General features: G+C 53.0%; 9 protein-coding genes across 9 annotated transcripts; 3 read left to right on the forward strand and 6 right to left on the reverse strand.

Annotated features, from left to right (window-relative positions):
* Positions 1 to 27: 27 nt before the first annotated feature.
* On the reverse strand, positions 28 to 1314 carry ASPACDRAFT_43441 (uncharacterized protein; the record flags this gene model as incomplete). The annotated part of the gene is made up of 3 exons (XM_020201256.1): positions 28 to 390; positions 467 to 1039; positions 1204 to 1314. 3 exons carry the CDS (start codon positions 1312 to 1314, stop codon positions 28 to 30), a joined length of 1047 nt encoding a protein of 348 aa, XP_020056145.1.
* Positions 1315 to 3469: 2155 nt separating this feature from the next.
* On the forward strand, positions 3470 to 6593 carry ASPACDRAFT_29344 (ATP-binding protein; the record flags this gene model as incomplete). Its single annotated transcript, XM_020199634.1, has 3 exons — positions 3470 to 4376; positions 4468 to 6368; positions 6435 to 6593. The coding sequence occupies 3 exons, from the start codon at positions 3470 to 3472 to the stop codon at positions 6591 to 6593; spliced, it is 2967 nt and encodes a 988-aa protein (XP_020056146.1).
* A 685-nt stretch (positions 6594 to 7278) lies between these two features.
* Positions 7279 to 9065, reverse strand: ASPACDRAFT_78738 (malate dehydrogenase). Its single transcript, XM_020205256.1, has 6 exons — positions 8941 to 9065; positions 8721 to 8838; positions 8479 to 8628; positions 8323 to 8417; positions 7678 to 8242; positions 7279 to 7615 (listed from the first exon to the last, which is right to left on the reverse strand). Exons 1-6 carry the CDS (start codon positions 9004 to 9006, stop codon positions 7587 to 7589), a joined length of 1023 nt encoding a protein of 340 aa, XP_020056147.1. The 5' UTR covers positions 9007 to 9065; the 3' UTR covers positions 7279 to 7586.
* Positions 9066 to 9622: 557 nt separating this feature from the next.
* On the reverse strand, positions 9623 to 10912 carry ASPACDRAFT_1856390 (golgi SNAP receptor complex member 2 family protein). The gene is made up of 4 exons (XM_020197482.1): positions 10741 to 10912; positions 10592 to 10691; positions 10343 to 10524; positions 9623 to 10263 (listed from the first exon to the last, which is right to left on the reverse strand). Exons 1-4 carry the CDS (start codon positions 10780 to 10782, stop codon positions 9814 to 9816), a joined length of 774 nt encoding a protein of 257 aa, XP_020056148.1. The 5' UTR covers positions 10783 to 10912; the 3' UTR covers positions 9623 to 9813.
* Positions 10913 to 11218: 306 nt separating this feature from the next.
* Positions 11219 to 12323, reverse strand: ASPACDRAFT_1856391 (uncharacterized protein). The gene is made up of 3 exons (XM_020197483.1): positions 12147 to 12323; positions 11581 to 12008; positions 11219 to 11510 (listed from the first exon to the last, which is right to left on the reverse strand). The coding sequence occupies exons 1-3, from the start codon at positions 12258 to 12260 to the stop codon at positions 11477 to 11479; spliced, it is 576 nt and encodes a 191-aa protein (XP_020056149.1). The 5' UTR covers positions 12261 to 12323; the 3' UTR covers positions 11219 to 11476.
* A 300-nt stretch (positions 12324 to 12623) lies between these two features.
* Positions 12624 to 14752, reverse strand: ASPACDRAFT_119581 (putative pyruvate dehydrogenase complex, dihydrolipoamide acetyltransferase component). The gene is made up of 4 exons (XM_020196259.1): positions 14503 to 14752; positions 14390 to 14439; positions 14084 to 14307; positions 12624 to 14007 (listed from the first exon to the last, which is right to left on the reverse strand). The coding sequence occupies exons 1-4, from the start codon at positions 14610 to 14612 to the stop codon at positions 12934 to 12936; spliced, it is 1458 nt and encodes a 485-aa protein (XP_020056150.1). The 5' UTR covers positions 14613 to 14752; the 3' UTR covers positions 12624 to 12933.
* Positions 14753 to 15053: 301 nt separating this feature from the next.
* On the forward strand, positions 15054 to 21224 carry ASPACDRAFT_78740 (Arf family guanine nucleotide exchange factor SEC7; the record flags this gene model as incomplete). Its single annotated transcript, XM_020205257.1, has 4 exons — positions 15054 to 16805; positions 16857 to 17041; positions 17102 to 20821; positions 20891 to 21224. The coding sequence occupies 4 exons, from the start codon at positions 15054 to 15056 to the stop codon at positions 21222 to 21224; spliced, it is 5991 nt and encodes a 1996-aa protein (XP_020056151.1).
* A 634-nt stretch (positions 21225 to 21858) lies between these two features.
* Positions 21859 to 22840, reverse strand: ASPACDRAFT_29159 (bifunctional precorrin-2 dehydrogenase/sirohydrochlorin ferrochelatase MET8; the record flags this gene model as incomplete). Its single annotated transcript, XM_020199617.1, has 3 exons — positions 21859 to 22000; positions 22111 to 22592; positions 22745 to 22840. The coding sequence occupies 3 exons, from the start codon at positions 22838 to 22840 to the stop codon at positions 21859 to 21861; spliced, it is 720 nt and encodes a 239-aa protein (XP_020056152.1).
* Positions 22841 to 23247: 407 nt separating this feature from the next.
* ASPACDRAFT_43449 (ribose phosphate diphosphokinase subunit PRS1) lies at positions 23248 to 25015 on the forward strand (the record flags this gene model as incomplete). The annotated part of the gene is made up of 5 exons (XM_020201257.1): positions 23248 to 23506; positions 23586 to 23595; positions 23648 to 23768; positions 23858 to 24927; positions 24985 to 25015. The coding sequence occupies 5 exons, from the start codon at positions 23248 to 23250 to the stop codon at positions 25013 to 25015; spliced, it is 1491 nt and encodes a 496-aa protein (XP_020056153.1).
* Between the last annotated feature and the right edge of the window lie 2662 nt (positions 25016 to 27677).

Genomic DNA, 27677 nt, shown 5'->3' on the forward strand with positions numbered 1-27677 from the left:
CCTCTGAACTGGAAGTAGAAGCATCACTTACACCACCTCTTCTTCATTCCCAGCACCATCCTCTTCCTCGAATTCATCCTCATCATCCCCAGCACCAGCACCAGCACCAGCACCAGCACCCCCCGAAGACAAAGACGACGACGAAGACGAAGAAGTCGCATCCTTACCCACCACCACGTGCGCAGCATCACCACCACCACCAACCGCAGCAGCAGCAGCACCCTGCCCCTTCCCCGGCTTCACCCTCTCCAACTCTTTCCACTTCTTCACCAGCGTCGCCGCCGGGAACTTCCTCCCATGGTTCACCTCCATCTGCTCCGCAATCATCCGCCACTTCTCCTGCGCGAACTTCGTCTCGACGGCTTCTTTCGTGCGCCGGAATAGTTCCTCCTGCGGTACGTTAACATCGGCATAGACAGACCCATATATCTCGGGTTTTTTTGGGGAGGGGGGGGGGGGACGATACCTCCTCCTGACTCATCTCCGAGAAATTTGCCTTCATGGCGTTGTAGCGCATGCGCAGCGTCGAGGCGCCCACGGTCAGGTGGGTGATGTTCTTCCAGGCGGTGTTGATGTCGCGCCAGGTGCGGTCTTGGTCGCGCATGGTGAGGATGAGGAGGTCGGAGGGGGTGGCTGTTGCGAGAGTGGTGGGGATGGGGGGCAGTTTGGTTTTGGGGGATTTGCTGGGTGTTGCGCTGCTCTCTCCTTTGGCTGTGGCTGGGGGCTTGGAGGGGGTTTGTTTCTTGGGGGTAGTGGTGTTGGATGCCTTCTGCTGTTGCTTCTTGGGGGTGGATTTGGACTTAGCCTTGGGTTTGGACTTGGGTGTGGGCTTGGGCTCCGGGCTGGCCTCGCTTGTGCTGGTGAGGTTTTCGTCCTCATCCTCGGAGTTTTCTTCCTGCTTGTATTCTTCGCCGGAGTCGGTGGTTGGGGATGAGGAGGAGGAGAGGGATGGCTCGGGCTCGGTTTTGGGTTTCTTGGGCGCTGGCGCTCCTGGGCTGGGGGATGGAGAGCGGGTTTGAACGCTGCGCTTGCGGGTGGTCTGGATTGTTGTTAGTGAGGTTTCTCGTTTCTCGTGTCTGTGGGATTGGTGCTGAGGTGCTTGGTTGTCATCGTGACGAGAGCTCAGGTTTCATGGCCATGGTCGTGATCATGGTCATGTCACGGCCATAGTCATGGTGGTAATGAACATTGCAGGACACTTACGCCAACACTTTCCTCATTCTTGTCCATGCTTCTCCGGTTGATAGGAGTAAACCCAGACGAGGGGGACGAACCCTCCTGGTCCGGGGGAGGTGACTCGGTCTCGGTCTTCATCGTGTTGTCTGTGTCTTGTTTGCGTTGCGAACTCGCTGAGTGTCTTGGTGTGGTGGTTGGGTTCGGTGATGTTTATGCAACGAAACGTTGATGGGACGAAGGAGGTATGGTTGTGTGGGAGGGGAGGGTTTGGTTGTGGGAGTGTGTGGGAATGGACTCAGGGTTTAAAACTCTGAGAACAGGCAAAAAGGGCTTTCTGTCACTTTTCAACTGAAAATTCACTCGAGGTGAGTTGGCAGCTTAGGCTGGGTGGGTGTGGGCGTGGGCTTCTCTCATCAACATGGCTCATTACGATGTCATCTTTCACTGGGTTCTCTCTTCTTAGTCATGACACTCGTCGCTGGGGACGATATCTGGTTCGTGTGGGTGATGGTCGGTCACTTGGGAACCTGGGGGAGGGTTTTGAGTGTTACGTGGACTGGGTAGAGGGACTCAGCTTAAGGGGCAGTTGCTTCAGTGAAGATGGGGTGTTTACATTGCTTGTATGCTGGGGACTGGGTTAGAATCAAATTATGGTCCACTTGATGTGGGATCATGAAATGTGTCGCTGAGGGTGGTTGTTTTCTGGCATCGTTGATAGTCATTTAGTCCCAATGAAAGCTCTATGAGGGTTACCTGTGCTAGCTAGGAGGCACTTGACTCAAGGTCAGTCGCCATAGCGAGGACGGAATATCTACGTTGCTTGTATACTGGAGCGTGGGTTGAGGTGGATTTAAACCCACAATTCAAGGATCCATTTGATCTGGGTAGGAGATATTCGACTTGAGAAGGTAGTTGCTGTAGTGAAGACGGAGTACCACATTGCTTGTATGTTGGAGCGTGGGTTGAGCTGGTTTCAAACCCAAAATTCATGAGTCCACTCTACATGAATCTTGAAACTCGCCGCTGGGGATCGATATGTTTGCGTCGCTGATAACCTTGTTCATAGTGATAGATCTGAGTGAAGGCCGAGGGACATGAAGGTGAGGTTCGAACCTTCAAACTCAATGTGCCGATATACACTATATAAATAGTATATTATTGCTGTAGCTACCGACAAAATTGTCAAAATGATGAACGCTGAATAGCTACAAGGAAGTAACAGGAGTCGTTACTATATCAAGTCATGTGCTTGATCAAGGCTTGGTCTTGTATAGTAGGCAGCTTCCTGGCATGGCACGAGAAAAGCTCTTGTCGAGCTACTACTGCAGTCAATTAGGGCTCTCCGTCCACCTTTATGCAGCATGAATCCTGCTGACTAGCTTTCTTCACAACTTCCTCCAATCTAGTTCAGTGGCACAGACAGCCTGGGGCTCTTCAGCTCCGCTCACCTCAGCTCCAGTAGCTCAATGGAGATCATCGGGGTCTCTTCTGGCACTGCAGCTCCAAGCGCTGCACGGACTGCAGGATGGCGCGGTGCAGTGCAGGAGCAGCCTCAGTGTGATTCACACCATCTGAGTCAATCAGTCAATCAGTCAATCAGTCAATCATCCTGGATGCTGCCTATCTGCCGGCCTGCGGCTGGAAATGATGCAGCTGTTGAGTGCTACCAGCCAGCCTTGCCTGCCTGTCAGTCTGTCCTCCGTGACTGAAGGGCACTTATAGTACGTACGGAGTGGTAACTTCCTCCTTCCCCATGATCCTGGTTCCCAACTGCTCCTGCTGATCATCTCGTTTCTTCTCTGGTTCTTTTTCTTTTTCTTTTCCATCTTCCCATCCTTGGTTCATGGTGATAGAAATTCTTCTCTTTTCCCTTCCCTTTCCTTTTCAGGTCCTTAAATTGCATTGTCGCCTCACCTTTTCCCACCCCGATCCTCTTGCACACCGCCAGAACGGGGGATTGAGCCAACCAACAACCCTCCGTGAGTTCGCACGCAAGGCGGCTTTCTTAGGCATCAACCGCCCATCCCACAGGCCCTTCCCGGCCGGCCTGCTCTTTTGTTTGTTCGCTGGTCAGCTTCGTGCTTCTCGTTGTTTTCTTTTCCTACCTTCTTTCGCGCTCTCTCTCTCTCTTTCTCTCTCTTTCTCTCACGCCCTTGCTCTCTTGCTCTTCTTCTCTCTTCGACTTTCTTTTCCTCTTCCTCTTCCTTTTCCTCTCACTCACTTATCCTCATCACAGCTATTTGCTTCTACTGACCCACTCGAATAGTATAGATCATAATACAACATCCTCATCATGGCTGATAATTCAGGAAGTGCACCGACCAGCACCACTCAACATCACCATCATCCTCCACCCGATCCTTCAAATACTACTCCTCCCAGTAGTACTACCACAACTCCTCCTACCACGACCAGTCCCACTAATAAGCTGGACTGTGACCCGCCTGCGGAGACCAATGCGGGTAAAGCAGAGGCCAAGCCGCCAGTCCCCGCCCCCGAACCCGCCGCCAAAAAGACAACGGTCTGTGCCAAACATCCCCCCGCCGCTTCCTCCGACTCTAAGAAGAAGCCCCATCGCTCCACCAAAACCTCCTCCATTGTCACCCCAAGCGATGACAGCTCCTCTGCTGCCGACTCCGACAGCAACGACTCAGAATCCACCACCAACGACTCCGCCGCAGATAAAGATGCCTCCACTTCCTCCTCTAGCTCCTCTAGCTCCGACGAATCCGAGGTAGATCGCAAGCATCGTCGCAAGCGCGGCAAGGCCCGAGCCAAGAAAGCGCTGAAGAGCGGCGGTCGCAGGAAGAAGTCCACCCGCTCTCGCCAACAGTCGGACTCAGACTCAGATTCTTCGTCCCAGGATGGCGAGGACACAGATTCCGATCTCGATGAGAAGACCCTGAAGAAGCTGGTCGCCAAGCTCAAGGCCAAACGATCATCCAAGAAATCTCGCTCCAAGGACGACTCGTCTGAGGATCAGCAGGATGACAACGAGGATGACGGCTCGGATGACCTGGCCTTGCTGTTGGCAAAGCAGAAGTTGGCTGCCTTGCGACTGAAGTTGTCTGATGGTCGTCGCAGTAAAGGACGCAGAAAGCGGGGCTCAACCGATGCAGATGGTTCAAAGGGGTCGTCACAGAAGTCCAAGGGCCGGAAGAAGGCCGCGTCTAAGATAGCTTTCAAGCGGGTGGATCAATGTACGTGCTGCTGCGACCCTTCCCCATTCATAGCAGGTGCTTTCCAGCATCAAACTCACAGCTACGGTTGACTAACGGTTCACCAATCTAGTATGGGACAATACGATCCATAACTACAAATTGACTGAGACGGTCGATGATCCGGGTGCCAGCGAGTGGGACCAATACCTCTTCACAGTACGCCGCAAGTTCGACTGGGACAACAAGTATACGGAGACGGTGGTGGACCTCAAGAGCAAGTACATCCGCGATGCGCTGGCCAAGGTGATGGACGGAGTCAAGGGTGTCAGTCTGGTACAGGAAACGGCGGTCGTCGATCCCAACATGCTCTTCCTGTACTTGGAGGAGACACGGCAATATATGCGCGAACTGCGACAGCTGGCCAAGACGGAAAGAAAGAAGAAGGCTCGCAAAGCAGCTCAACTCAAGGCCGCTCACCTGAAGGTGCTCGTCAAGTATCTGGATACCGACTATGCGGAAACCAAAAAGACCCTGTATCCTCTGCTCGACGCCAACATGATCACCTTCGACCTGTTGTGGGCCATCTTCAAGCCCAACACGATCGCCTATTCATCGACTTACGGGAATGTGGATGAGCCCCGTGCCTTCAAGATTGAGTACGCTACCAAAGAGTCGTCCTTCATGAAAGGTCAGTGGTACAGCATCGAAGGGCGTTATCTGGAATATGACGGCAAGTCGTTCGGAATGGGCACGATGGCTGCGGAGGTCGAATCCTTCAAGGGCTCGCGGAAAATCACCAGTCTTGGCTGTTATCCGCTGAAATATCATCGCGAGGCGGAGGCAATTAAGCTCAAGCTGATCGAGCGGGGCAAGAAATTCGTAGCATTGCGTGGCATGAATTACCGCTTCCACAAGGGCATGGGCTTCTACAAGAAGAAGCGCTCTGTGATCAAAGTCAACATCAACGGTAGGGTCATGATTGACCCGGCTATTCATCGTCGCATTAATCCCAACTATCCTATCAGTACCGTTCGCCCCAAGGATCCGGATTACCTTGATGGGTCGGACGGAGACGGGAGCGATGATGGTTGCTGCTGTGGCGTGTCGGATTCGGATTCGGATCAGGGTTGCGGGCCATCGCGGGACTCCGACACTCCCAGAACACGCTACAAGGTAGTTCGAGACAAGGAGGGAAAGCCACACGTGGTTGAAGTGGAACTGGATGAGAACGGTAACGAGGTACAGAAAGAGGACATTGACGAAGTGGACGATCCCTCCGAGCGGGATTTCACCGAGGAGGAGCTGCTGATCGCGAGCCCAGTAGTCCTGGGGTTCGCCTTTAGCGAGAAGCTGTGGCTAGAGTTCAGCATCTCTGGAATCAGTGAGATTGAATGGAACGAGGAGGCTTTCAGCTCTCTGGTGTTGCCTGACAACCAGAAGTCCATTGTGAAGGCGCTGGTCGAGTCCCACACCTTCCGAGCTGCCCAAAACATCGATGATGTGATCCAGGGCAAGGGCAAGGGGCTAGTCGCCGTACTTCACGGTCCTCCAGGGACAGGTAAGACGCTCACAGCAGAAGGTATCGCCGAACTGCTCAAGCGTCCTTTGTACATGGTCAGTGCAGGAGAGTTGGGAACCGACTCGCGCACGCTGGAAGCCGAGCTCAACAAGATTTTGGATATTGCCCATTCTTGGGGTGCGGTTCTCCTGCTCGATGAGGCCGATATTTTCTTGGAGAAGCGCACCATCCAGGACATCCACCGCAATGCCCTGGTCAGCATCTTCCTCCGGCTCCTGGAGTACTTCCAAGGCATTCTGTTCCTGACGACTAACCGCGTGGAAACCTTCGATGATGCGTTTCAATCCCGCATCCACGTGGCGCTCCGCTACGGCGACCTCACCACCAAGGCCAAGCGCAGTGTCTGGAAGATGTTCTTAGAGAAAGTCCAGGCCATGGAAGGTGTGCAGACTGCCACCTTCACCGACAAAGACTTTGATCTCCTTGCCCGCCACAACCTGAACGGACGCCAGGTAAGTCCATTGCTCTACGAGTCAGTCTCCATGTTATAACTACTGACACTTCTATCTTCCCTTCAGATCAAGAACTCCGTCCGCACAGCGCAAGCCCTTGCAGTCAACGAGCAGACGCCCCTCTCTATGGAGCATATCAAGCGGGTTCTTGCCGTGGCCGAAACATTCGACCAGGACCTCCGCGGTGGAACGGGATACCTGGACGCCATGAGAAGCTATACCTGAGGAGGCTGCTGCTACGTACACGGCAACGATGCCCTCCACCCCCACACTCTCCTACCTTCTTACGGCCGTTTTGTCCCTGACTTGCCCCTGCAAGATCCTTTTCAACATTTACCTCAACCTCTCACGACTTGTGTTGACATCTCCACTCCTGATTCTGACGAATGCAACGATGACTAAGATAAAGAAGAGCAATTTGGCGTTTGGAAAGAAATATCTCCCCTCGAGCATGTCGTGCAAGTCTTTTTTGTTGTCTTTTGGTCTTTGAATGAATGGGGAGGAAGAAATCTCAAGATGGGTGAGAGCTTGATGATCATGCAATTTTCCGACGAAGTCATGAACGAAACACGCGCAATTCTTGGTCCGAAGTCGGATTGAAGTTCTTTTTTTTTCTAATGAGCCATGATGGAAATGACGATTTGATTTTGGTTTTCATTTTGATTTTCTCTTTTCTGCTTTTGAGAGTGCATGCATGTATTCATTTGATCTGTCTTGAGCATTAATCTATTGCCTGAATTTGACGTAATGCAGTGTTCCATCTCTCGTTGTACTCTGCGGATCGGGCGATGATGCTAGGACCAGACAGGGCAGCCCACTCGACCACAGTCATTGTGCCGGTATCGCAGGCTTTAGATCTACACTACCGCAATACGTGCTCAGTCTTACAGCATGGAGAATCGCCATCAATGTCATAAGAGTAGTATCATTAACATAGATTTTGATCTGTATTGAGAAACGGGAAAATACACGTCATGGTCCATTTTCCCCCCATCACAGTCCCCCTCGAGGCGTCGGGACACACAAAAGGAAAACCCGATGCCCATGCTTCCATGATGCTGCAGCAACATTCCTCCGATATAAAAGCCAAGGGCGGGTTAGGAATATTTAGCGTGGCAGGGGAGAAAGAAAAATGACTAGACTGTTATACAAGGAGGAACGTGGCTGCAGAAAAGAGGTTTTTTGTTCATATCATTCCAGATGAGAAAATTAGATCATTTAAGGGTTAGCCTTAACGAAGTCACGGCCTAAAATGACACTCGGTTAGCACCTGGGTCGAAAGACTAGGTCGATCATGAATTAAACTTACCCTTCTGGATGTTCTTCTTGAGGTCACCGAGGGCGGTCTCGACGAGCTTCTGCTCATACTCGTTGACGGGGCCGACGGGGTTGATCTTCTCAACACCGTTGGGGCCGAGCTCGACGAGGGAGGCGAAGAAGTCAACACCCTGGTCCTTGTAGAGAGGGGAGTCGACGAAAGTGGGCTCAACGATGCCCTTCTCGCCCTGGGAGGCACGGAGGAGGGACTCGGCGAAGCGAGCACCGGCCATGGCCATGGAGAGGGTGGCGGAACCGGCACCGTCCTTGGCCTTGACGACCTCGTCACCGCCGAACTGGATGCGGTTGACGAGCTCATCGCGGGTGGTACCCTCGATCTCGGGGTGGTTGGACTGGGAGAGGAGGGGGACGATGGTCACACCGGAGTGACCACCGACAACGGGGACGGCCTCGCCAGCGGGGTCGGTCTTCTTGACCTGGGAGATGAAGCGGGAGGCACGGACAACGTCAAGGGTGGTGACACCGAAGAGACGCTTGGGGTTGTAGACACCCTTGGACTTGAAGACCTCGGCAACGATGGGGACGGTGGAGTTGACCTGGTAAATGAGATGGACGATTAGCTCGAGTCCTGTGGCCGATCGACAGGGCTGGTGAATCAAGGAGGGCCAATGCATACGGGGTTGGAGATAACGAGGATGTTGGCCTCGGGGGAAGCCTCAGCAGCAGCCTTGGCAAGGTCGCGGACGATGGAGGCGTTGGTGTTGAACAGGTCTGCGATGATGCAATCAGTTTTGTGCCCGGGATTTGTTGAGCTCGAGGCTTCAGCGCATACCGTCACGGGTCATGCCGGGCTTGCGGGGAACACCGGCAGGGATGAGGACGACCTCGGAGCCCTTGAGGGCATCACGGAGGCCAGAGGCAGTGGGCTCGTAGCCGGTGACGGTGCTGTTGGTGTTGATGTGGCTCAGATCAGCGGCGACACCTGCAATGGATGATGGTCAGTCTTGTTCTTGTTCTTGTTCGATGGTCGAGATGGATTTGATGCCGTGTTGGCCGGGGAGCTGTGCGACATACCAGGTCCACCGCGGATATCGTAGAGAGCAAGCTCAGTGACACGAGGGTTGAGCTTGAGGAGGAGGGAGAGAGGCTGGCCAATACCACCAGCGGCACCGAGGACGGCAACCTTGGAAAGCTACAGCTCGCAATTGAGATGATTAGTTCCGGTGGTCACGATAGAGCCGAGGCTGAAGGCCATCACGGTTTGTTTTTTTTTAATTGTTTTTTTAAAGCTTACCTGGCTGGAAGAAGCGGAGAAGCTACGCTTCTGGAAAAGGTTGAAGGACTGACGAGCAGCGAACATCTTGACTGTGAAGGGGGGGGTGAAGACAGAAGAATAATCTATCTGGTTATACAAGAGGAGTGAGAAGATGGGGAAAGAAAGGAAAGAGGAGAGACGGAAAAGAAGGAAGAAGAGGAAGAGACGGACGGGAGGGCGGCGTCGGTGAGAGTAGACGGAACGGGAAAGGGTTTTGGGGGGGGGGGAAGAAATCCGGGTGGGTTCAGGTTGGAGCGGCTAAAAGGAACCCAACAATAATAATGCTTGCCGGATCCGATGCTCACGCCAGCCACCACAACAAGGAGGAGAATTCCCCAGTATGCATCCATCCATCCATCATTGATGCTTTAAGTATTCCGTATTCTTCCTTGACTTCTATCTGTACTCTGTCCATCTGTTCCGAGAGCCAAGGATCAATCCAATTGCTGCTTTGTTGCCTTGCCCCGTGCTCCATCCGACTCCGCTTAGCCGACGTGATGCAAGACTTGGATGTTGCTCTCGTCGACGCGATTCCATCCGGCTTCTCCACTTATCGCGCTAGTAATTCAACTCCGGACTCCAAAATGCCATCTGATAATCGCGCGATCATCTCTGGTATACAAAAGTACGAAAGTACATGCCTTCGTTTCCCAAGGAGAGAAAGAAAGAAACGAAAAAAAAAAAAAAAGAACAAAAACAAAAGAAAAAACAGGAGCTATTGATATCTCGACCAATATAGTGCCCAACGCCGGCGCTTGCCAAATGAACCCTCAAGTAAAACAAAAGCAAAAAAAGAAGAGTGCCCCCAGATGGCAGCAGGAAGTACATCTTAATCCCCCTACAAAGGGCTTCCTACCTCAGAAAGTGTAGTACCGCCCAGCAGAAGAGGAAGAAGAGGAGCACTCCCGCCCAGAAAATCCACTTGTCCTGCTTCGCCCGCCGCTCCACCTTGCGAATCGTCTCCCCACTGACCCCCAACGTATTCGCAACACTGTAAAGTCGACGCTGCGTGCCCTTGAGCACCTCGCGCTGTTGCCCCAGATCCGCCAGGACGGCGCGACCCCGATCGAGAAATTCATCCAGCTGCGTACCCGTATTGGCGAGGAAGCTCTGCTCGCGCAGCGCATGAGTCTCGCGGGTGTAGTCGGCCGCGCCGCCGCCAAATCCCAGGCCCGATCGGGCCGAGGACGGATTGCCGAACGGGGATGGGTTGGGAAGGGAGGATTGCGCGTAGGGGTTTTCGGGGGTCGCGGTGTTGTGTGGGCGGCGGCCGAGGAGCTCGTTGCGGTTCGTTACGGATTGCTGCATTGAGAAAAGAGGTGGTTAGCAACGGTCGGCACAACAAACGCGTATGAAGAATAGGGCCGAGGAATGTGCTTACTGCATCTTCTCGTTCTTTGCGCAGTCGCTCGAAGTGTAGCCGGTAGTCTGCAAGCTCGGTGCGGAAGTTCTTCACTCGCTCGAACGCTTTCTCTTGCTTCTCCGGGATCAACTCTTTCTTCGACAGTGAAGAGTAGTCATCGATGGTGCGGGATAGTGATGCCAGCGAGGCCGCGATTTGACCTGGTTCAGCAGGTTAGCCCGGGATTTCCGCATCGAGAAACAATCCCATCTAGAGAAAGAATCGCACCTTGTAGTGCGGCGGACGATGTGGCCGGCGACTGGGAGAATGTGTCCAGATCGCGGCGGATAGCAGAAGACTGCTTCAAGGCGGAATTGAAAAGAGAGTTCTGTTCGATAGGATCAGCAAAGGCGTTTCCCTTTCTCCCGAGGCAGTACTGAAGGCCGGCGTTCGTCTTGACCTGACGTGGTGAGGGTCATACCATCTTTTCTTGCGGTGTGTCCGATGTCGTATACAGAGGCTAGTACAACGATGTGCGGCGCAACAACAAACACTTGAGCCCTGTACAAGCGATGTAGAAAAGACCTTTCGCAGTGATGAAAGCAGTATATCACAGTGCACCTGCGTAAATGAGCCGTGCGAGAGCAGCGACGTGTTCTGAAGAAATACTGAGTAGGCGTTTCAATGATGCTAATAATAACGATGCTAAGCCAAGGCCACATGTTCTTGCAGAGGCCACGATTCTGACACGGCTGACCGCCTCCCGCCAATGCAAGTCCATGCATATCCAACCGACATCGATCGTCCATTCTCGAACTTTAATTTTCCAGCAGTTCGCAACTGGTCTTACGTGGCTATCAACGACGGGACCCTGTCAAGCTAATCCTGAAATCTACTTCACTTTTCTGGCATCATCCAGAATCTACTCTAAACATCGCAGTGAGCATGGGATTACCGAAAGCTAAGCGGAGAAGAGCATATGGATGAGATTGAGATGGAATTAGCTAAATCTCGACCGAGCACAAACGCCTGGACATCATGAAAAACGCCATGTATCCTCGAATCCGTGCGGTATATGGAACTATAAACAAGCCACACAGGAGAAACCAAAAGAAACATCAGGATATCAAGTTATCAAACCACACAAGTACTTGAGTTTTCGTTTTTCCCACTCTATTTAGGAGGGTACTTGTTCTGCAAAAGCCACCTGATCAATCACGTTAGCAACGACACACCAAGCAAAAATAAAGCGGCGTATAGCCAAAAGATCGACTTACTTGCTGACAAAGTAGTCGACGGCACCGACCGCGCCCACGATTCCGGACCACAATCCGACGAGCTGCCATGACAGCTTACCCTGCGCGTGCTTCTTGTATGCGCCAAAGCCCAGACCCGCGCCGGCCAGGGCCAGGATGACCGCGTTTCCGAGGTAGACGGGGTTGCTCTTGTTGCGGCGCACGCTGTTGGCCTTGGCCTTGGCCTCGGCCTTCGCCTTCGCCTTCGCCTTCTCGATCCGTTCGCGCTCGGCGATGGCCTCCAGCTCCTCGCGCTCTATCCGCTCGGCCTGCGTCGTGGTCTTGACCTCCTGGTTGAGGAAATCGGCGTCCACGGACTGCACGTGGGGGGAGTCGACGTCGATCAGGGAGGCGGTGCTCTCGGATTCATCCCGGTACACCCGGTTGATATCGGGAGCGCGACTGTAGAGCTCGGGTTAGCTTGGTCTGTTGAGCTGGGTGTTTGGATTGCTCGTAGTTGATGCACTTACGCCTGGAAACATTGTCAGTACATTTGGTGATCAACATAGTTGCGCTGGAACAGCGACAATGGAACAGACGACACATACCTCCTCTGGGGACTGCTTGGGACCCTTGGCTGCGGCTTCTGCGTAAGACATGATGACCGGCAATGTGTCACGAGAGTGGTTGCGTGATAAGGTGGTAGGGATCTGCGATGTCATGCGTTAGTATTGCCTGTCAATGAAGAAAGGTGGGAGTGCTGCCATGATAGGTCTAAGCACAGCGGTAGGAGTCGAGACGCACCAGTTGTAGATGCGAAGCAATTCAGAGTGAGTAAAGTATTACAGAGAAAAAAAATCTCGAGTAAAGATTCAGGGGATGGGAATGGGCAGCCGGAAGGTATTTATGGGTTGGTTGCAGCCATGGCTGGGAGGGGGTGGGAATGACATCACGTCATAGACGGACCTCATGCGACAGCGCCCGCTGCCAAGGCCCGGTCGGTGATCTCGCCCATGGCTGGCTTGTGCTTTTGCGCTTCTGTGTGTTTGGTGTTTCCGAGGCTACCTGCCGCTTCGTTTTACCTTGCTCACGCGAATTGGCACAGCTAATCTAAGAGGACAGATCGACTCCAGCAGTCGGCCTTTCTTTCAATCTCATACATATCTGCATGCCTAACAACACGATGTCTACTGTTTTGAACCACACTAAGAACTAAATATAGGAAATGCATTGTAAGGGTTATGAACTGTGCTAGGGGGACCCATCTTGGTCTAGGGGATGAAAGATTCAGATGGTTTTAATACATATTACAACAACATCAAAAGGTAAAGGTAACTCCGATCGTAGCTAACTAAAATACTGGGCCGGTCGGAATTCCCGTTCGCGGAAAAGAGCTTACAAAAGAAGCTCAAGGGGGTTCTCGACAACCTTCTTCAACTCCTTGATCCACTCAGCACCAACGGCACCATCGACAACCTTGTGGTCGAAGCTACCGGTGACGACGATCTGGTCATCCCACTCAACAGCGGTACCCTCGGCGGTCTCGACGGGGACGGCAACCTTGCGGGTGGTGCCAACAGCCAGGATACCGGCCTGAGGGGGGTTAATGACGGCGGTGAATCTCTCGACGGCAGCGTTCATGCCCATGTTGCTGATGGTGAAAGTACCACCCTGGTACTCCTCGGGCTTGAGCTTGTTGTCACGAGCACGCTTGCCGAGATCCTTGATCTGGTTAGAGATGCTGGACAGGCCAAGACCCTGGACGTTCTTGACAACAGGGGTGATGAGGCCGTTGGGGGTGGCGACGGCAACGCTGATGTCGGCGGTGTTGTGCTGGCGGATGACAACCTGGCCGTTCTCCTCACGCCAGCTAGAGTTGACAGCGGGGACCTTCAGGAGGGCAGCAGCGCAGGCCTTGACGAGGAAGTCGTTGACGGAAAGCTTGTACTTGCCGTCGGCGGAGGCGTTGAGAGCCTGACGAAGCTTGAGAAGCTTGGTCACGGACAGAGTAGTGGAGACGAAGTAGTGGGGGTTCTCGCGCATCGACTGCTGAAGGCGAGAAGCAATGGTCTTGCGCATGGAGGTAAGGGGGATGTCCTCGTAGGTGGCAGCGGCGGTGGCGGCAACCGAAGGCTGGTACTTCTCGACATCCTCCTTGGTGATCTGGCCACCACGTCCAGTGCCCTTCAGAGCCTTGATGGGCACACCCTTCTCAAGAGCAAGGGCCTTAGCAGCGGGGCTGATGTTGGCCTCACGGTCCAGAGCGGGCTGAAGCTTCTCACCCGAGGTCTCAGGCTCGATAGCAGCGGGCTGAGGCTCAGGGGTGGAAGAAGCGGGGGCAGCCTCCTCCTTGGACTCGGACTTGCTCTCCGCAGCTCCAGCAGCGGGCTTCTCGCTACCAGCATCCTCCAGGGTGAAGCTCTCGAAAGCCGAGACGTCGGTACCCTCCTCGACCAGAACGGCGATGGGCTAATGCGCGGTTAGCAACGGCCTCGACACGAACCGGATTTTACCGGTGGCAAAGAGAGCAAAGGGAATCACGTACAGAGCCAACAGCAACGTCCTTCTCGCCAGTCTCCGACAGAACCTTGGCCAAAACACCCTCTTCTTGGAACTCAAAGTCCATCTGGGCCTTGTCGGTCTCAATCTCCACCAAAACATCACCAGGCTGGAGAGCATCACCAGCCTTCTTCTGCCAGGCACCGATGTTACCGGCGTTCATAGTCGGCGACAGAGCGGGCATGCTGATGATAGTGTGAGGGGGGAAGGCTGTTTAGTCCGACTTGTCAGTTTTCAATGAAGCCACATAACGGAGCGACAAGAATAAACAAAAGATGGTAAGCGGGCATACACTTGGAGGCATAATAGCGGGAGAGGGCGGATAGGGAGGGCAATTGAGATCTGTAGAAAGAGAACGTGTGATTAGTGGCCGTTTAGAAACTCATTCGGGTCGAAGTAACATACTGAGCAAGATCCTTGAATCTGTGAACGGTCTGCGGCCGCCTCAGAGAAAGGGCGCCTTTGGAGAGAAACATGGCGCTGGGGGTGCGCATCCGGACAGCAGAGGCAACCATGGCGCCCAAGTGCTATGAAAAGGTCGAGAAATGAGCCCGCGACGGGAAGGAATGAGAGAAGGAGGATGGAAGAGAGTCTAGAGACTGGTCTGGCAGATGAAAGGGCCCGTATCGAAGAGTTGAGGACTGCAGCTCCAGGAACTTTTCTGTTGAGGCTACCGGTGAGACCGTCCGGAGTGATTATCGCCGGCCGCCCCGAGACAGCTTAGCTAAGCAGTTCGCCGCGGTTGTGGCTCACTACGTCGCCCGTACGGTATCTCCGTCGTCCGCGGGAGTGAACACGCTGCAATTCCACCGGAACTGCTTGTTGTCTTGTTAGTAAACGAAGGTTGGGCTGGCGTTTATTTTCCACCTGCAGTTTCTTTTTCCTGTCCCTCCTTTAGTCCCATGTGGACCCCTTTTACATCAATCTTCAACCACTCCGACCGGAGTCTTGCATAAATGGCGGAAGTCGAAAACGGCTCTGTCAATGAGCCCGCCCAAACATCCCCGGTTGTGCCGCAGGCAGACAACAAGGATGCGGCTGCTGCTGTATTGACACGGTCGGACGACGACTCCGTCCCTCACGACAAACAAACCCTGCCCGCTGAATCGGAACGTCAACAGATCGGTACAGATCAACCGGATGAAAATGCCCAGTCATCTACCGAGCCAGAGTCCACTGCAGACACAGAGTCAGCCGACCAAATCGCAACCCCGACAGATGCCGCCGTACCCCAGGATCCCCATGTCCAACATGACTCCGAATCAAATCTGAATGTTAAAGCTCCCGAGAGTCAGCCTGAAGATTCCGCTACCAATGTCGAGAAGGAAGCCCCCTCTGAAAGACACGATGTGGCTTCTATACCTCCCCGCGATGAGCTCGGCCCGGATACAAGAATGCGCTCGGACTCGAGGTCCACCACTGCCACAGTTGCGACGCATCGCTCTGTAACCCTCAGCTCTACCGTCTTCATAGTCAGTGCCTTGGATGCAATCGGTGCTTCCAAGGAGGCCCGCAGGAGCAAACAATTGGAGGATGCCGTCAAAAGCGCGCTCAGCAATGTCAAACAGTCCGACGGCCAGCCGATTGACCCTGAGGTCATATTCCGTCCGCTCCAGCTCGCCACCAAATCGTTCAGCATCCCTCTACAGGTCACTGCGCTTGACTGTATCGGAAAGTTGATCACCTACTCCTACTTTGCATTTCCGTCGGCCCATGAGAGCAAGACCTCCGAGAACGAAGGTACTCCGGAGCAGCCCCCTTTGATCGAGCGAGCCATTGATGCGATATGCGAATGCTTCGAGAATGAGGCTACGCCAGTTGAAATCCAACAGCAGATCATCAAGTCCCTTTTGGCGGCAGTCCTCAATGACAAGATTGTGGTACACGGAGCGGGTCTCCTCAAAGCTGTTCGCCAGATTTACAACATCTTTATTTACTCCAAGTCGTCTCAAGAGCAGCAGATAGCCCAGGGCTCATTGACGCAGATGGTTAGCACTGTTTTTGATAGAGTCAACGTAAGACTTGAGTTGAAGGAGCTGCGGTTACGTGAAGGTGATAAAGGGCACGGTAGCTCTTCGGACAATGTTACGCTGGAGGCCGCCGACGCTCCTCAAGAGGATGAACATGTGCATGACGAAGTTCATGGAGCAAGCTCAGATCACCCTGTCTCGAAAGAGCCAGGGGAGAAGCTCACTCTGCAAAGCTTCGAATCGAATAAGGAGGTGACCACAGTCAACGATAATGCGCCAACCATGGTCACCCGCGCCAGGAATCAGAGGCCGGCCCGAACTTCTTCGGGAACCTTCACCGAAGAGAGCGACAGCACCGCAGATGATGACGAAGATGAAATCTACGTCAAGGATGCTTTCCTCGTGTTCAGGGCTCTTTGCAAGCTGAGTCACAAGAATCTGAACCACGATCAACAGCAGGACCTCAAATCCCAGAACATGAGATCGAAGCTGCTATCCTTGCATCTGATTCATTACCTCCTTAATAACCAAGCCAATGCTTTCGCGTCTCCGCTCTTGACAATCAAGAACAGCTCAACTAGCTCGGGTACTTCAGATGCAATGACATTTCTGCAAGCCGTCAAACCTCATCTCTGCCTGAGCCTTAGCCGGAATGGTTCAAGCTCGGTGCCCAGAGTTTACGAGGTGTGCTGTGAAATTTTTTGGCTCATGCTGAAACACATGAGAGTGATGATGAAGGTCGGTAGGCTTCTTAGCACCGTTCAACTACAACAAGCTAACTCGAAACAGAAAGAACTTGAGGTTTTCCTGAAGGAGATTTATTTGACCATTCTGGAAAAGCGCAATTCGCCCGCTTTCCAAAAACAATACTTCATGGAGATTCTCGAGCGATTGGCCGGTGACCCACGCGCTCTGGTTGAGATCTATCTTAATTATGACTGCGACAGAACAGCATTGGAGAATATTTTCCAGAAGTATGTGCTCGCTCCTCCTGTATTCAGTGGATGAACACGTCTGACATGTGATCAAAACAGTATCATCGAGCAGCTGTCGCGTTATGCAAGCATTCCCGTTACGGTCACCCATGCTCAACAGCAGCAATATCAGGAACACCATGTCAAAGTCTCTTCCGTGGGGAGTGACTGGCATCAACGTGGAAGCTTCCCCCCTTCGTTGACCACTGCCAATGTAGCCAACGTCCCACAACCAAGTCTACAAAATGTGCCACCCGAGTATACGCAGAAGAACCAGGCGGTCGTATGCTTGGTTGAGATTCTGCAGTCATTGGACAACTGGGCCTCACAACGCCTTGTCGACCAGTCCGCATCTATACCTCACTCGTCCTCTCAGAAATCGATCGATAATCCCAGAGATTCGATTGATATGAACACCGCGTCGTTCCTCTCTTCCCCACGGATTGAGGGTATCGAGGGTATCACAACTCCGGTGGCGGAGGACGATCCAAGCCAAATTGAAAAGGTCAAACAAAGAAAGACCGCGTTCACCAACGCGGTTCAGCAGTTCAATTTCAAGGCCAAGCGCGGAATCAAACTTTTTATCCAGGAGGGTTTCGTGCGCTCGAGCTCACCCGAAGATATTGCTGCCTTCTTGTACCGGAATGACCGCTTGGACAAGGCCATGTTAGGAGAGTATCTCGGTGAAGGTGATGCGGAGAACATTGCTATCATGCACGCCTTTGTTGACCAGATGGACTTCTCCAAGCGACGATTTGTTGACGCTCTTCGTCAATTTCTGCAGAATTTCCGTCTACCGGGAGAGGCGCAAAAGATCGATCGCTTTATGCTGAAGTTTGCTGAGCGCTACGTAACTCAAAACCCTAATGCTTTTGCCAATGCGGATACTGCCTATGTTCTCGCCTACAGTGTCATTATGCTGAACACCGACCAGCACAGTGCCAAGATTAAGGGTCGCCGTATGAACAAGGAGGACTTCATCAAAAACAATCGGGGCATCAATGACAATCAGGATCTCCCTGACGAGTATCTATGCTCCATCTTTGACGAGATTGCACAAAATGAGATTGTACTGGATACTGAACGGGAACATGCCGCAAACCTTGGTATTCCTACTTCTGCGCCGGCCGGTCTGGCCACCAGAGCTGGACAGGTCTTTGCAACAGTTGGGAGGGATATCCAAGGTGAGAAGTATGCGCAGGCCTCCGAAGAGATGGCCAACAAGACCGAGCAGCTTTACCGCAGCTTGATCCGGGCGCAGCGCAAGACAGCAGTCAAGGAGGCACTTTCTCGCTTCATCCCGGCGACCTCAATTCGCCATGTTGGCTCCATGTTCAATGTCACCTGGATGTCATTTCTGTCTGGCCTATCCGCTCCAATGCAAGATACACAGTACCTAGAACTGATCAGGCTTTGCATGGAGGGTATGAAGCTGGCCATCCGTATCAGCTGTGCTTTCGAATTGGAGACACCTCGGGTTGCGTTCGTGACAGCGCTTGCCAAGTTCACGAACCTGGGTAATGTCAGGGAAATGGTAGCGAAGAACGTTGAGGCACTCAAGGCACTGCTTGATGTTGCTTTGTCCGAGGGAAATCATCTCAAGGGTTCTTGGAGAGAAATCCTCACATGCGTCAGTCAGCTTGACCGACTTCAGCTCCTCACTGATGGGGTGGATGAAGGTTCTCTGCCAGATGTCTCTCGAGCTCGTATTGTGCCTCAACCGTCCTCTGATGGCTCCCGGAAATCTATGCAGGCAGCGAGACGCCCTCGTCCTCGGTCATTGAACGGACCTTCTGCCTTCCGCACCGAGGTTGCCATGGAAAGTCGCTCTGTCGAGATGATTAGAGGAGTTGATCGAATTTTCACTAATACCGCCAACCTTTCGCATGAGGCCATCATCGACTTCATTCGGGCATTGAGTGAGGTCAGCTGGCAAGAGATTCAATCGTCTGGGCAGACCGACTCTCCCAGAACTTACAGTTTGCAAAAGCTGGTAGAGATCAGTTACTACAACATGACCCGAGTAAGAATCGAATGGTCTAAGATCTGGGAGGTCCTTGGACAACACTTCAACCAAGTAGGTTGCCATTCAAACACGACAGTGGTCTTCTTTGCTCTTGATTCGCTTCGCCAATTGTCAATGCGTTTTATGGAGATTGAGGAACTGCCGGGCTTCAAGTTCCAGAAAGACTTCCTGAAGCCGTTCGAACACGTCATGGCGAACAGCAGCGCTGTGACTGTTAAAGACATGATTCTCCGCTGCCTCATTCAGATGATCCAAGCACGTGGTGACAACATCCGCTCCGGCTGGAAGACGATGTTTGGTGTTTTCACAGTCGCTGCTCGGGAGCCCTACGAAGGCATTGTGAACATGGCTTTCGAGCATGTTACTCAAATATACAACACTCGCTTCGGCGTCGTCATAACTCAGGGTGCTTTCCCTGACCTCGTTGTCTGTCTGACAGAGTTCTCCAAGAACTCTAGATTCCAGAAGAAGTCACTGCAAGCGATTGAAACCCTCAAGTCAACAGTTTCAAAGATGCTGAGAACGCCAGAATGCCCACTCTCTCATCGCGGGACTTCGTCGGAGGGCGCCCACGAGGACGCCACCAACCTGACGCAACAACTTACCCGCCAGTCGAAGGAAGAGCAGTTCTGGTATCCGATCTTGATTGCCTTCCAGGACGTCCTCATGACCGGTGATGACCTCGAAGTCCGCTCGCAGGCATTGACCTACCTCTTTGAGACTCTCATCCGGCACGGCGGTGAATTCCCGCAAGAGTTCTGGGATGTGCTTTGGCGACAACTTCTCTATCCGATCTTTGTAGTGCTGCAGTCTAAATCCGAGATGTCTAAAGTACCAAACCACGAGGAGCTGTCGGTGTGGCTATCGACAACAATGATCCAGGCTCTAAGGAACATGATCACGCTATTCACACACTACTTTGATGCGCTAGAATATATGCTCGATCGCATTCTTGAACTTCTGACGCTCTGCATCTGTCAAGAAAATGACACCATCGCCAGGATCGGCAGTAACTGCTTGCAGCAGTTGATCCTGCAAAACGTCACGAAGTTCAAGCAGGAGCACTGGAACAAGGTAGTTGGTGCTTTTGTCGAGCTGTTCACAAAGACCACGGCCTACGACTTGTTTACCGCCGCGGCCTCGATCACTTCCAAGCCCTCCTCCACCCAGGCCAAACCCGCAAACGGTGAGACGGCGACCGGCGAAGACAGCGCAAACGAATCAGCCGAGACATCATCGGTCCAAGAGACCAGCAGTGTCGACCCATCCAAGATCAACGGATCACAGAACGTTGCTTCGGAGCACGAGGAGGGAGACATGCCCACGGCTTCCAACGCCGCACTGGAAGACTATCGGCCTCAAACAGAGGCGCAGCAACAACCCGCTGCGGTCACTGTTGCACGACGTCGGTTCTTCAATCGAATCATCACCAACTGCGTCCTGCAGCTGCTCATGATCGAGACAGTCCACGAGTTGTTTTCCAATGACAAGGTCTACTCCCAGATCCCCAGTAACGAGCTCCTCCGGCTTATGGGCCTACTGAAGAAGAGCTACCAATTCGCCAAGAAGTTCAATGAGGACAAGGAATTGCGGATGCAGCTTTGGCGTCAGGGGTTCATGAAGCAGCCTCCGAACTTGCTCAAGCAAGAAAGCGGTAGTGCCGCCACTTACGTTCACATCCTGTTCCGCATGTACCATGATGAGAGAGACGAGAGGAAGAGCAGTCGTGCGGAGACCGAAGCCGCTCTCATCCCGTAAGTTTCTCCTTTAGGAACCTTTTTTGCACAATCCACCGCGCAAGACTAATACTCAATCAAATTCAGACTATGCGCGGATATCATTCGCAGCTTCGTCCTACTGGACGAAGATTCGCAGCATCGGAACGTCCTCGCCTGGCGCCCGGTCGTGGTGGATGTCATCGAGAGCTACACCAACTTCGCCTCGGAAGGGTTCAACAAACACATCGAGACCTTCTACCCCCTGGCCGTCGACCTGCTGGGCCGCGACATGAATCCGGAGGTCCGTCTCGCCGTGCAATCCCTCTTCCGCCGTGTCGGCGAGGTCAAGCTGGGTCTGCCACCTCGCCCGCAATCGCCGGCGGGTCATCGAAACTCCGTCACCAGCCAGTTGTCCCGTAAACATAGCAGCGGGCGCTGAGTTCATGCCTGCACTGCCAGGAGTTTCCCCTTTCGCCCACACCTGAATCATCCGTTTTGATACTGCTCTGCGTGTCTTTGCTATCTTCCTCCCTTCTTCTCCTCTTTCTTCTTCTTCTTCCTCTTCTTCTCTTCTTGGATATCCTCGCCTTTCATGAATGGGAAGGCCTCGCTTTTGTTCTGGAAGGTTTGTCTGGTGTATTAGACTTAAGTTTTCCATCATAGCCTTCGTCTTTGTTCTTTAACCCCCGGTCATCTTGCGCTCCTCGTTTCTCTCGAACTTTTGTTATCATTATCCTTCATATCTTGTGCAAGCGGGCTCTCTATATATGTATGTACAAAATACCATCTTTCATGGAAGCGTTGCAGGGGTTTATACTCGGTCCTGTTGCCCGTCGCCCATTCTCGCTGCGAGACTGCTCTTTTCAGGCGTGGCTCTGAGTAGAGTAGAGGTCCTGAGTAGGGACATGCATAGACCATAGTAAACCTAGTTCACTCACTTCAGCTTGATGGAAATCCTCGTGCGTTTGCCTCAATGTCGCATAGTTCGCCCAAAAACCGGTTGACATCTGATGCTTCGAGTACTGCCTGTACTGTAGTACTCACCGAATCCCCATAGATTATGTCCCCAGTACTCAATTCCCCGTCGCTTTCGCCCGAATCTCCTTCAACGGGGGAATTTCCCCGGAGGCATAGAAAGCCAGAAGGCCCTCCATATCCCGCTCCTCCATCTCCACGAGGTCCTCCAAGCTCCACGACTCACAAACACCCGACATCCTGCCCATTATAGAATCTATCAGCCCCAGCTCACAAGAACACCCTTTCATCTTCACATTGCACTTGAAAACAAACACAAACGGAAAGAGAAGGGTCGGGGGCAAACGTACCACTTCATCCGCTTCGGCCCCTCCTCGACGTTGGGCGCGGTCTCGCGCAACTTCCTCCGCAGCAGGCCGACGTTCTCGATGGCGGCGCCCATGTTGCCCGGCAGCGTGGCGGCGATCTTCTTGCGGACAATGCTAGCCAGCCGGGGGCCATTGCCGTTGGTGCTGACCATGATCTGGAGGGGCCCGTCGCGGTGCATACTACCGAAGTAGAAGTCGCATTCGGGGGGTACGTCGGCGATGTTGGCGGGAATGCGCTTCTCCTTGCAGAGCTGCCAGACGCGCGTCGAGGCCGCGGGGTCGTCGATGGCGCAGAGCACCATGTCGGCGGTGTCGAGGTCGAGGGGTTCGAAGGTCCGGTCGACGTGCGTCACTTGGCCCTGGGCCACCCGGTAGGCTACCTCCTCGTTCAGGCCGGCCGCGGGGCACACGACCGTCACTCGGGCGTCGGCGTTGAGGGCGTGGAGAATGCGACCGGCTGCGACCTTTTATTTTTGATGGATCGGGAAGAATGATTAGTCTATGTGTGACTGTGTCGAGGGGCAGGGGGGTTGTGTGTGTATGCTAGAATTGAGAGATGGAGTATGTATATATTCGCATGGGCGATAAGAGAGAGGGAGGGGGGGGGTAGCTTTACCTCTCCCCCACCGACTACCAGGATATGTTTATTCTTTGCTTGCCAGGCAATGATTAGGGAGCCTCCTCCCTGGACCTCAGGGAATTTTTGCGACATTGCGATTCTTGTGAATGTGTTGGTCGGTTAGTTGGTCGGTTGGTGGTGGTGGTTGTGTCATAGGCAAGTTTTCCTATCGGCCATCGCCTATCGATTATCAGCCTGAGGAAGCACTCAGAACCAAAACACAATCCCGTGACCTTCCGCCTGCCATTTGCTGCCCACTTCCTAAAAAAATACGAATTTTACCCACCGCGGCCTTTTTTTCTCCATTCTTTTCTCCTTCTTTTCTTCTCCTCTCTCTTCTCTTTCTTTCTTTCCTTCCCCTCCTCCCCTCAAATCCTCCCCCAATCCCCCACTCCTTGCTTTCTGGGCCGGTAATCTTGAAATGATTCCACCGCCCACGTTGGCTATCCATTCCTATTATTACCGGTCCATGCCTTCTCAGTCTTAAGCCAAGTATCAAGATGCGGGGAGTACAAATCTTCTCGGGAACATCCCACCCTTCCCTGGCGGAGACCATCTGTGAGCGACTAGGCACCCAGCCGGCTCGAGCCAACCTCGGGAAATTCAGCAATGGCGAGACTAGAGTAGACATCGGCGTCTCCGTGCGGAATCAAGATGTCTACATCGTTCAGAGCGGCAGTGGAAAGATCAACGACAGTGTGATGGAGCTGTTGATTATGATCTCTGCCTGCAAGGGTGGTTCCGCCAAATCTATCACAGGTACGTGGGGTTTTCCTCTCATCCCGCTTCCAGTCTCTTTGTGTGTGCAATAGCTGATTTGCCTGTTTCCATCGCTCAGCGGTCATGCCGTATGGTCCTGTTTAAGCTCATTCCTGCGCATTTGATACTGACTCCAACGAGGTACTTCCCGTACTCTCGCCAATCCAAGAAGAAGAGCCACCGTGGCGCCATCACTGCCCGCATGTTGGCCAACCTCCTCTCGGTTGCTGGAGTGGACCATGTGATCACCCTGGATCTACATGTGAGTCTCTAATGGCCGTGTCCCATGGTTGGGGACCGTCTACCATACCGCCGTCGACTGGAGTTCTTACCAAGTTATGATGAATCTAGGCATCGCAAATGCAGGGTTTCTTCGGCAAGCCCGTGGACAACCTGTTCGCCGAACCTTTTATCGCTCGATGGATTCGCATGAACGTCCCTAGCTGGAGAGAAGCGGTGGTCGTGAGCAAGAATGCCGGTGGCACCAAGCGTGTCACCTCGCTTGCCGATACCCTGAAGCTCAACTTCGGTATCGTCACGACCGATAGACGGCGTCCCAAGGTCCCAATGTCGATGACGGACAGCACCGTCTTCTTTGACTCAATCGAGGAAGAGAGCACGACCTCGTCGAAAGATCAAGATCCTTTCGCTCTGCACATCCACAGCGCAGCCAGTGACAATGGCCAGGCTGAAGAGTCGCGTGAAGAGTCCAGCATCAACATGGAATCGCTCGTTGCGGCCAACCTGCTGCGCCCAGAAACCCCGACCGGCGCTCGTCGTCCCTCGGAGTTGGAAGCGGCACACGAGTACACCGATGTTCGTGTTCAGGACGTCATCACCGGCCGACTGGTTCAGGGTCACCTGGTGGATGATGACTATCCTTCTACCGGTCCCACTTCTGTACCTGCTTCGGGCGAAACAACCCCAGGTCAGAATGCGAGCGGCGAACCTTCGGAGGCGGTTCCCGAGTCGATGATCAACTCTCTCATCTCAACCACTTCTTCCCTTCCCGGCGACCACGCGCTAGGCGGCTCATTCGATGCTGCCGAGTCCTCCGACGAGGAGGGTAGCGTGGGGCGTCACGCTGAGCAAGAGAAGACCATCACTCTTGTCGGTGACGTACGCAACCGGACCGTCTTCATTGTCGATGACATGATCGACAAGAGCGGATCCTGGGTCGCTGCTGCTGAGACGGTCGTGAAGAAGGGTGGTGCGAAGAAGGTTTACTGCATTGCAACTCACGGTCTCTTTGGGGATGAATCCCTGGAGCAGATGGAGGCATGCGAGGCCATCGACCACATTGTCGTTACCAACACATTCCCCATCGCTCCCCAAGTCGCGAAGAAGTCGAAGAAGTTGATTGTCATTGACATCTCAAGCCTCTTGGCCGAGAGCATTAGACGCCACCACTATGGCGAAAGGTTAGTTCCTATCGTTCGCAGTTCCACTTTTAAATTGTTTGCTAACGGCTGCCATAGCGTTTCGGCTTTGTTTCATCTAAATGATTAGACCTCCCGACTATTGAGTCCCATTCTCAATGGATCCTCTTTGAAAGCAATCCTGCTATCCCCTACACTTCCATACCTCCATGCCCCGAGCGTAAGCGAGCTGGTTTTGGGGCAAGATGATGACTAAAGACAGTGATGACGAGTGCCTTGATGATTTTCTCAGCGAATGGCTCTTTTTCTTTTCATCTTGCCGTGTTGATGCTTCTGCATGCACGCAAGTCCAACTTTGTGGTGATACACGGCAGCTAATCTCTACTGTTATCAGCACCTAAGCACTGAATGATACCATTGACCATTTGCGCATCTCATATCCTGCTTGGGCGGAATCGCAGCTGCAGGGGGGTCGGTGACATGATCACTCCCACAAAGCACGGGAAGATGCGCCGTGAGTCCCAATTTTGCAGACAGATGCTTTGTTTCCCTGTCAAATCGGACCAAGTGTATGTTGCTTTCCCCATCGGTGCGTTTCATGTCCACCATTTGTCTTTCGTAGGGCGGTTGGTATGTCGATCCATTCGATCACAACAACCTGTCAATTCAAAAACCAGCGATGCAGTCCACTCTGGGTACTGCAGGGGCGGCCTGTTGGAAAGGAGAGTATTTCTCCGGACCTGAGTTCACAGGATCGTTCTTAACGGAGCGTTGGAAGAGCAAATTACCGGTCCTGCGCGGTCTTCTGTGACCTTCCGAGCCGTCTGGCTCGGTGGGAAGTAGTCGTACTGCGCTGGACCGGTCGAGGAGTGAAGGCACCACTTTCTTTGGGGGCATCTGCCCCCATGACTTTTTAGTCGGTGGAAGTGGTGCAAGAGAACATCTCGGACACTATCTTCATGTCACAGTAGCCTGTAAACAACTTCCAATTTAGCTGAATATCACCGATTACCAAACCATCTGGTTCCCAGAGTGTCCTGATCCGATTGGAGCTCCTGTTTCTGCATTATGTGGATGTTATCGTATGTCAGATTGAGCGTTCGCGATCGATTGCAGACTAGACTTGACTTCGAGCGACTACGAAGTAGGTACAGAGACATCCGATTCTCCTTTGGCGCGCTCGGTGAACGATGCAGTTTTCCTTTTGCCAGGGATCAAGTCGAAATCTTCCGACCCGTGTTGCTATCCTAAGACGACTCGAAAAAGTCACGGCAGTGCAGGATTAGCGGCGTGCAGCTTGCCAGCCGGCATAGAATGAATCAGCTTCCGACCAAGTTGACAATTGTTGCCAAAAGAGAGGATGGCGGTGTGCACAAGCCCGCAGGCTGATTGCAAGATTGGTCCGTTTGCTATGTGAAGCTGGACGAGGCCGAACAGGAAGCAGCCCCTTTCATTTCTCCTGAATCAACCTTTTTCATATGCAGGTTACTAGTTGACCAAGCGAAATGCATGTTCGAATCGGATGGTGAACAACGGATCCGAGGCAGAGTTGCGTTCCGCCTTAGAAACGAGTCTCTAGTCTACGCGTAGAGGTGAGATTGCGACTGATCCGGAGAAGGACGGAGGGGTGTGATGATAAAATCTGGCCAAGCCCTACATGCATCACAATGACCATGGCAAGAGAATGCCCTTGTTCTAGGCCCGGTCGAGCGGCTCGTCCGACAGCTCGTTTATGGAGCGCCACTTGCCAGATTGCACCTTCGGCATACGGTAAGCTGAACAAATGGGTGAGAAGTGAAGCGTGTGGGGATCGTAAAGCGATTGGGGGCGGTTTCTCCGGTGTGGTTCTGAGCATGGGACAGAACAAAAAGACGTATCGAGCAGACAAAAGTACCTTGCGTCACCGAAACCCAGGGAAGACGCCCTATCCCAGGACTATGAGAGGCGGAGCCAATTAGAAACCAGACTAGCAAGGCCAGAAGCACGACGGCGCAGATTTTATGTCCGGAACTTTTCCCGGTAGATCAGGGAAGCATGCGGCTAGCATGACCAGTGGTGATTTGTGGTTCCTGAATCAAGGAATCGGCCTGGGATGCTTGCTTGCAAGCGTTTTACGTACCTCGTCCAAAGTCGTTCAGCATATGGAACCTCGACTTGAGAAGGATGCTATAGGTATTGTCTCAATAATTCCTAGGATATTGAAGGCAATCCGACAAGGTGCAACCCTGAAGCGTATCATAGATCATCTCATTTGGTGGATGCCTAGTCCAGCCACAAATGGCCTTCAAGAGCGGCTGAAGTACGGAGTACTGGTAGTGTTGCTTCTTGTAGTCCCGCCATGCTGACAGGAATCGACCCGCCTGTCAAGCGATATCCACCGCACTTGACCCAAGCGCCGGGTCGGGTTCAGCCTCTCGTGTTCTCATCCTAGACCTGAGAAGTCGAGAACTAAGGGAACGCTCGGAGCACTAGAAGCACCGCGTGTCGGGTCCCGGACTGCAGGTGCAGCTCGTTCTAAGATTATTTCAAATGATGACACATTGACATCAGTAAGAGGAAACGCATCTCGGCTCGAGGCTAGACGGGATGTTTGATGGTCGTTTTGCTACTTCCGATATTGTGGGCGAAACACCCAACTCTGTCGTTGGGGCTCATTTACGGGAAGATCGACATAATCAAACGAGCGGTAGGTGAGCGGCTTACAGCTCGCATGACTACAGCCACTCATAGTGCTGAAAACCCACGAAAGACGACAGTTTGGTGAGCAAGCGAACCAGTCAAAAGTAAGTACT

This window comes from Aspergillus aculeatus (genome assembly GCF_001890905.1).
Source record: "Aspergillus aculeatus ATCC 16872 unplaced genomic scaffold ASPACscaffold_8, whole genome shotgun sequence".
NCBI classification, from domain to species: Eukaryota; Fungi; Ascomycota; class Eurotiomycetes; order Eurotiales; family Aspergillaceae; genus Aspergillus; species Aspergillus aculeatus.

Excerpts from the sequence above, each read along its gene's own strand:
- ASPACDRAFT_78738 (XM_020205256.1), bottom strand. The coding sequence starts at position 9,006 with ATGTTCGCTGCTCGTCAGTCCTTCAACCTTTTCCAGAAGCGTAGCTTC. Across the intron at positions 8,839-8,940 it reads TCTCCGCTTCTTCCAGCCAG|CTTTCCAAGGTTGCCGTCCT; the intron begins GTAAGCTTTAAA and ends TGCGAGCTGTAG. Across the intron at positions 7,616-7,677 it reads CAAGAAGAACATCCAGAAGG|GCCGTGACTTCGTTAAGGCT; the intron begins GTAAGTTTAATT and ends GTGTCATTTTAG.
- ASPACDRAFT_1856390 (XM_020197482.1), bottom strand. The coding sequence starts at position 10,782 with ATGACCCTCACCACGTCAGGTCAAGACGAACGCCGGCCTTCA. Across the intron at positions 10,692-10,740 it reads AAGACGAACGCCGGCCTTCA|AACTCTCTTTTCAATTCCGC; the intron begins GTACTGCCTCGG and ends CCTATCGAACAG. Across the intron at positions 10,264-10,342 it reads GCAAAGAACGAGAAGATGCA|CAATCCGTAACGAACCGCAA; the intron begins GTAAGCACATTC and ends TTCTCAATGCAG.
- ASPACDRAFT_1856391 (XM_020197483.1), bottom strand. The coding sequence starts at position 12,260 with ATGACATCGCAGATCCCTACCACCTTATCACGCAACCACTCTCGTGAC. Across the intron at positions 12,009-12,146 it reads CCAAGCAGTCCCCAGAGGAG|CTCTACAGTCGCGCTCCCGA; the intron begins GTATGTGTCGTC and ends AGCTAACCCGAG. Across the intron at positions 11,511-11,580 it reads GTCGACTACTTTGTCAGCAA|GTGGCTTTTGCAGAACAAGT; the intron begins GTAAGTCGATCT and ends GTGATTGATCAG.
- ASPACDRAFT_119581 (XM_020196259.1), bottom strand. The coding sequence starts at position 14,612 with ATGGTTGCCTCTGCTGTCCGGATGCGCACCCCCAGCGCCATGTTTCTC. Across the intron at positions 14,440-14,502 it reads AGATTCAAGGATCTTGCTCA|ATCTCAATTGCCCTCCCTAT; the intron begins GTATGTTACTTC and ends CTCTTTCTACAG. Across the intron at positions 14,008-14,083 it reads AGGACGTTGCTGTTGGCTCT|CCCATCGCCGTTCTGGTCGA; the intron begins GTACGTGATTCC and ends ACCGCGCATTAG.